This window comes from Hibiscus syriacus, unplaced genomic scaffold (assembly GCF_006381635.1).
Source record: "Hibiscus syriacus cultivar Baekdansim isolate YM2019G1 unplaced genomic scaffold, ASM638163v2 tig00111566_pilon, whole genome shotgun sequence".
Classification (NCBI taxonomy): domain Eukaryota; kingdom Viridiplantae; phylum Streptophyta; class Magnoliopsida; order Malvales; family Malvaceae; genus Hibiscus; species Hibiscus syriacus.
The window spans coordinates 1,331,073-1,338,968 of NW_024063122.1; the positions used below are offsets into that span (position 1 = coordinate 1,331,073).

Genomic DNA, 7,896 nt, shown 5'->3' on the forward strand with positions numbered 1-7,896 from the left:
TCCAACATTGATCAAATTTTGAATGAGTCAAATTTAAACAACTTATCAATTGCTCAATTCATTAAACACCCCTAATTTTATTGTAGAAAAAAAAAATCCAGATTCAAGTTTAATATGAAAATTTTCAATTTGACCCAAAAAATAATATAAATATCTCTTATATTTAAAAATAATTATAATAATATCATTCTTAATATATATATATTTTTAATTAGATCCTTATTTTTATAACATAAATATAATTTTTATACATGTTAGTATCGAGTTCAATCGAGTATACGTTTTTATCTCGATCCGGTAACTTTCACCATAACCGAGACTAATAAAACATAATATAGATGAAATGGGATCAAATATCCGAAAAATCATTGGTTCAAATGACAAACTTAGCACACTTCATGTCTACAGAAGTTGTATATAGAACATAAAGCTTATCTTCACGGTTCGCTTCCTTCAATTCTTTCTTCCTTCACACAAGATTATATGGTATCCGTGACTGCAAAACAAAGATATAAAAAAACACGAATAATTGTCAGAGTTCAAAAACGTCAACAGTATGAAGCTGAATCAAAGGCAAAATACATACGTCGATTTGAAGGGTACACTGGTAGCTCCAACGACTGTGTTAAAGGCAACCTCCTGAAACGGACCAGCCATCTTACCCCTTGGAAACCATCCTAAATCTCCGCCTTTCTTCCCCGAGGGACATTCAGAATATTCTTGAGCTATCTGGAAAAGAGATGGAACGTATTAGATCAACACCTGAAGTGAGTAGTTGAGTCTCATTGGTGCATAGCAAGGATGATTAAGTACCACATAACCATGAAAACATTTAAGTTACGGTACACCGTACACAGCCACCGACTATATGCATTCGTACGAGTGTGACTGCATAAGCACTTACATATGGAATTATGTACACCTGCATGCATGGGCTAGAGAAATAGCGGCCACTGTTTCTCCAAACATAATTCTATATCTTTTAAAGATAACAAAAATGAAATAGCCAAACCTACCGACACTTTTTCAATGATTTTCGATTAAAAATTAAGGGCTTGAGCTATTAAGTAACAGTAGGATAATGTGATTAGAATATAAAAATTCTACGCAACTAATAACCACCCCGATACTCAGCGAATTGGTGGCATGCTAATGTTACCGGCATAAGTCAAAATCAAAAGATGAAATGTGTATATGAACTCACCTTTGCAAATTCAGCCGGTGGGACCTTATCACCGTTGCTAAGCCAACCATCTTGCAGCTTCTTGTACGCTTCATTTATCTTCCCTTGCTTCTCGCACAAGATGTGCCTCGCTGAACCAAAAAAAAAAAAAGGAAGACAATCACGTAAAAGATATGTGATGAAATGCATAAACTAATAATACTTGATTGGAAAGGGTAACAATAAAAAGAGACCTTTAACATAAGTGCAAGTGCCAAGGCCATCTCCCTTCCCGGCTTTCCCTTTACCCTTTGATGCAGTCTCATCACTTCCACCTCCAGCTTGCTTGCCTTTTCCCTTGGCTTCCTTCGATTTCGAGTCCTTCCCCATCTCTCAAAAACCTAATCATCAGAGTACAAATTCACAATTCAAAAGAGAATAACAAAAGCATTCTAAACCTTGGAAGAATGAATTTCTTTACTGCTAACTAAGGCACCCGCATGTGGCACATAGACTCGGGCCTGAGTATACGAAGTTACACCAGAGTCTAAGTAACATATATTTCTCATGTCTACCCCGTGAACAGCATCCACTTGCGAACATGGGTATCAGGATGCCATCCTCCAAAGACCCTATAAATTAATTAAAATCTTGAAAATAGTAGGATCAAACTTATGCCGGACACAAACCCATGTCCGAAATTCATGCCCGAGTTAGAGTAACATAGATTTCTCATGCCCTATTTGCCTACAATTTTAAATATTACAAACAATCCCAATACAATGCTATTAAAAACTAAAAGAGACTATAATTCTATCTTCCACGGTTGTAACCTTTTGGCGATGAAGTACATAAATTATACAATCAAAGCTAAAGTCACTGCCTTTGAATAAGAAAAATCTATTGCCCAGGAAGTGGAAGTATTACTTCCCTCGAAATCAAATTATCCCTTTTAAATGATTATTTGGTCTTCGAAGATCTAATCATTCCTGGTTTCCATAGTTTATAACACCTAGTGGAATTAATAACTTCACACGTTGTATCTCAGCATTTCAATACTTCGAGAACTAAATTGTAGTATAAAACTTCGATATGATGCACGATAAGGAAAAAGACAATGGTATGATGCAAGATCGAGGTGGTACATAAAACCCTCACCAGTAGTCTTGTTTGATTGTTTTCGGATTTCGGTCCTGGAAGCATTTGGACATTCACGAAGCTATTTTACCAAGACTCGGGTGAGAGTAGTATGCCTATATTTGCTCAGTCTGACACACATAAGTTCATTTTTTGTTTTCACGTTCTCACATATATTTTGAGGATATGTTCAAAATATCGTCAAATACAGATACTAGAGAGGGGAAACAGAGTTCGGATAAATTGGTCCAAAGAAGGAGACTCTGCGTAACGGATGATTGTTTCCTATAATTCATCCTACATAATACGTTCACTCTTAAGATTTTACACACTTGATCCAATAAAACTCATCCTTAATTCACTCTTAAGATTCCTTTCGGGCGCCCAATAATCCAAATTTCCTTGTCAATATATTTATTTACTTCTATTCCAACAATGATATTGTAAATATTATACTCACTAACCTAATTCATCAAAGGAGCATCTGGTTGAACAGCGATATGAAACAGTACGCAAACATATCTGTAAAGCAAACACTAACATGAAAAACCCTAAAATTAAAAAAAGAAAAAAAAGACCTAAAGATAACGAATGGAATTAAGAACAAAAAATGAACTTAATGAATTAAAATAAAAAGAAATTGGAAAGAGATAAACAGAGTGATCTGGGTGTTTGATGTGTTTTTACCTTGAGCAGAGTGCAAACACAATCGACGAGACAAAACCAAAGACGATGATGTTTCAGATAGGTGTCTGCGAGACAAGGTTTTAATGAAAAGGAGAAGATGAGTTCGGAGTTTTGAGGTTTGGGCCACCTCGTTTCTCTGCTTAATTTACGTTATTACCTCGCCTAACATTGGCCTTTGGGCCTTTGCCAATTAAAACGAAATGAAGAATTGAAAATTATGATGATCGCATGTTAATTAAGCAAAATCTCGGCTCTAAAATTTGGTTTTTTTTTACTTCATTAGAAAAGAACTCAATTTAAATTATCTCGACTTGTAATTTTATAAATTTAAAATTTTTTAAATAAAATTTAAATTATAAAATAAGGTTATCAACTCGAATAACTCAAAATTTGACATGATTTATCTCGACTCGATAGAACGTTAACCTCTAATGTTAATTGTATTTATTAATTAAATATTGAGTTAATTATACAACACATCTTCAAATTATGAATCTCATTTTAAATTGGTCATTAAGCTTTTAAATTTTTTTATTTCATCCCTAAACTATAGTTATCATTCTAAATTAATCCTCAAACTTTTAAAGATTCTAGTTTCATCCCCAAATTATGACATTCATTCTGAATTGGTCCCCAAAACATTTTAAACATTTCAATTTCATCCTAAACTATACATATATACTAATCACATACATTGTTAATGAACTCTTTTAGGTCAAGTTATACTATTATATGCTTGAAAGAAAATAAATTTTAGGTTGAACTATGGTTCAGACTAATTACATATTTGGATGAATTTGGGGATGAAATTGGAAGATTCACATGTTTGGGGACCAATTTAAAATGAGGATCATAGTTTCAGACCCATTTCTAAGATTTCATTGGCATGTGTCAAACATAGAAATTAAACATCTCATAACAAGTATTGAAAAAAAATGAATAGTAAGAACAAGCAAAAATAAATAAATTTGCATATAAATTGTTTTTTATTGGTTTAATAAATTATATAGTAAATATATCAAAATTTGGAAAGTAAAAAAATTAAAATGTCACATAAGCATTGTCGTTAATTCTTTAATGGTGGGTAACTAAAAAAGAAAAAAAATATAACTTTAGGTATGATTTTGAAGAAAAATAATATTCGGATAACCAAATGAAAAAAAAATAATATGTAGGGGACTAGATAGATAATTTATCTTTTTTTTTTAATTATATGTGGACTTCATTGTTTTAGACCTCGGGCATGCGCCTCTCCTGTCTAGGCTTAGCTATAGGCCTATATAGTTTGGGGATCAAATTGGAATGTTGAAAATTTTTAGGAATAATTTAGAATGAGAGTCATAGTTTCGGGATAAAATTGGATTATTCAGAAGTTTAAAGATCAATTTGAAATAAAGTTAATAGTTTGGGGACATATGACACAATGAATTCTAAAATATTTTAAATGATTTTAATTTTTTATAATTTAAAAAAATAGGCTTAATTAGAAAATAAAGTATCCAAGTTATACCATTTTTTCAAATTGATGCCTAAACTTTTTTCTATTCATCTAGGTGTCTAACGTTACAAATGTCGTCACTTTAACTGCTTTGACTATAACAACCATTAAAAGAACTCGTTAATTAACAAGTGTCACATTCAGATAATTTTAAAAAAATTATTAGAAAAGTTAAAATTATTATTATTATTATTTGAAAATAACCCCAATTTTTTAAAAAAATAAGAAAAACCTCAAATTCTTAAAATCCCTAATTCTAACCCTTTTTTCTTCCATCGTCGGTTATTTTCGGCCACCCATCCGTCGCCAAACAGTCACCCAACCGTCACTATCCACACCTTGTCATTATCTCAAAACCTTAAATTCCCAAATTTCAAAACTTAAATCCCTAAAATTTTAAATGCCCAAATTCATGAACCCTAACTTTTTATCCTTCAATCGATGGAGTAGAAGCTTTGCAAAGAATGTAATGTGCAAGGGCCTTGATGCGATGGTGAAAGAATTTGATTGCAGTAGTGATCATTTACGACAGTGATGATTTGTAGTGGAATTTCACCATTATAATTTTCAGTGTTATTTCACGACTTTAGAATTTGTTGTGGTATTTCACCACTATGATATGTAGGGGTTAATGCGTGATTTATGGCCAGACGGTATTTATGGTGGTCAGTTTCATCTTGTCGTAAGCTAGAGGTTCGATAAAGTGAGGGTTCAACGGCATCAACAGTAGCCGATGTGTATATAAGTATTAGAATAAAGGTTTCTAAAGTTTTAAGATTTTTTTTTAATTTTCGAAAATTTTGGTTTTTTAAAAAAAATTTAAATAAAATTTTTCAAAATTATCAAAACGGGTTACATGCTACTTAATAGAGCTTTTTGATGATCGTTACGGTTGGGCACCTAAAGTGATAACATTTGTAACGTTAGAAATCTGGATGAATTGGAAAAAAAGTTTAAGCACCACTTTTGAAAAAACAATATAGTTTGGGTACTTATTTTCCAATTAAGCCTAAAAAATATTTTGATTATTATGAAACCTAATTGTTCAATAAGTATTCAAAATTTTTAGGAATTTGGGAGCAGAAAAATAACCAAAATTATATCAACATAAAATAAGACATGCACAAGAAATGATATTTAATGTGGTTCGGCTTTGCCTACTTCCACGGGCGAGATGAACTATAATTCACTATTAATGTAGAGAATACAAAGAGTACAAATACATGATATCACAAGTATCCCAAAATACTATTCCAACATCCCTACAAAACTATCTCTGCAACATAAGCTCCGAAAATTACAGAGATCCCAAAAAGAATTTCATCTCTCCAAAATAATTACATGTAGCAACACTAACCAACCATAAATCAACCAATGCAATCGCTACGTAAATAAATCGAGACATCGATATTTTTACTTGGAAAACCCCTTTAAATCAATAGTAAAAACTACGATACTTTAGAGTCCAATCAAAAGCTCTAATATCATCAAATGTTCAATTACAAGATCACAAAATCAAGCATACAACAAGCATACAACTCCAAGAGGGCTAACTAGTAATCTTTAGCACAAGAGAGAAAAAAAAATGAGAACATCACCTAAATATGTAGTAGCTGTAAATTGGTGATTCTCGTCGTTGCAGGACTTAGATAAAAATTAGGCCATACAAACTCAAGAACACCAAGTCGTCTAACTACTATCCAAAAATCAACAATCGAACCATAGATGGACCTTCGATCGGAGTTGATCACTGTTGTGCAAACTTCACAAAAGTTTTCCTCCCCTTTATTTCTCTCGAACATGAGCTTCCATTTCTAAAATCAAGTCGGATTTTTTTTCTTGGTGCCCATACACACTATATCACACACATAAGCAAAAAATGACCTTATTTAGTGATAGTCAAAAGAAGACTTTCAAAGTGTGGTAGAACCTTTTATTACCATACAAAAGGAAAAATAAGCAACTCATTTTAAATGAATTCACGAGTGAAGGGTTCCTCACATAGTGGGACCCATACCCAATAAATCTCCCCCTCTAACTATTTGGGGAATACCTCCAAGCCGACAGTCAAGCAACATACTTCAAACTTCCCTCTTAGTAAGACTTTCGTCAATATATCAGCACCATTATCATTATTATTAATCTTCTCAAGCTCTAAAAACTTAGGCTCAAGAACATCTCATATCCAATGGTACCTCACATCAATATGCTTTGATCTAGCATGAAAGGTTGATTTCTTACCAAGATGAATTGTGCTTTGGCTATCACAATATATGACATACTTCTTATGAGCAAAACCAAGTTCATGCACAAACTTCTTAATCCAAAGCATCTCCTTGCACGCTTCGATGGTTGTAATAAACTTTGATTCGATGGTGCACAATGCAACACACTTTTGTAATATCGATTGCCATGCCACAACTCCCCCTGCATAAGTGATCAAGTAACCTAAAGTAGATCTCCTCGAGTCAATATCTTCGGCCATGTCTGAATCTGTATATCCAACAAGAATAGGTTTTTCATTGCCAAAACAACGTTGCATATCATCAACATAAAGTAAAAGGATAATGAAATCATCACCAGAGAATCTCTTAATAAACACACAATGATCATAAGTAGTCTTCTTGTAGCCTTACTCCCTCATAACAGACTCAAACTTCTTGAACCATTACCTACTGTACAAGCTTTTCTTCAACCTGCACACATAATCCTCTTTCCCTTGTGCAACAAATCCCTCTGGTTGCTCCATGTAAAGTTCTTCCTTCAAATCACCATGAAGAAAAGTAGTTTTCACATCCATTTGTTCAAGCTTTAAGTCATAACAAGCTGTCAAACTCAGTATAATTCTGATAGAGGAAATCTTCACAACTAGAGAAAATTTCATCAAAATCAATCATGTTTTTAGTATAACCCTTGACGGCCAATCTAGCTTTGTATTGTGGAGATGAAGACTTCTCTTTTTTCTTAAACATTTAAACCCACATATTTTTCAAAACTCTATTGACTTCTCACAAGTTTCTTTTAAATTGGATCATAGAGTTTATAATCAAACTTACCAGCTAATAAAGATGTATTATAGAGTCTTGACATCCAACTTAGATCTTTCATCCTTTGGAACATGAACAAGTGCTTTTGTAATACCCTAAATTTTGGTTAGTGACTAAAATATAAGTTTTGAAAGTTTGGTGACTAAAGTTTTAAAATTTTTTAGGTATTTTAGCTCGTAAATGAATAGTGCATCCTAAAACAAGAATTTTCACGAAAATCAGAATTTGGTACGAGATTTATATTAAAAGCTATAAAGCAGTAAAGTCTGGTATATAAATATGATAATCAGATCAAATTGGAATTTCACAAAAAAATAAAAGATGTTAGATAAAGGTTGGAGATATTATATCAATATTTTAGAAAA

At 32.5% G+C, this 7,896-nt stretch overlaps 1 protein-coding gene across 2 annotated transcripts; it reads right to left on the minus strand.

Moving 5' to 3' along the window:
• Positions 1 to 325: 325 nt before the first annotated feature.
• LOC120165024 (peptidyl-prolyl cis-trans isomerase NIMA-interacting 4-like) lies at positions 326 to 3,072 on the minus strand. 2 transcript variants are annotated; one of them, XM_039174622.1, is made up of 6 exons: positions 2,987 to 3,034; positions 2,764 to 2,821; positions 1,417 to 1,563; positions 1,205 to 1,314; positions 587 to 729; positions 326 to 496 (listed from the first exon to the last, which is right to left on the minus strand). In XM_039174622.1, the coding sequence occupies exons 3-6, from the start codon at positions 1,550 to 1,552 to the stop codon at positions 454 to 456; spliced, it is 432 nt and encodes a 143-aa protein (XP_039030553.1). In that variant the 5' UTR covers positions 1,553 to 1,563; positions 2,764 to 2,821; positions 2,987 to 3,034; the 3' UTR covers positions 326 to 453. The 2 variants fall into 2 exon arrangements, with proteins under 2 accessions (XP_039030553.1, XP_039030554.1); XM_039174623.1 differs by lacking the exon at positions 2,764 to 2,821 and having other exon boundaries at positions 2,987 to 3,072.
• Positions 3,073 to 7,896: the final 4,824 nt, after the last annotated feature.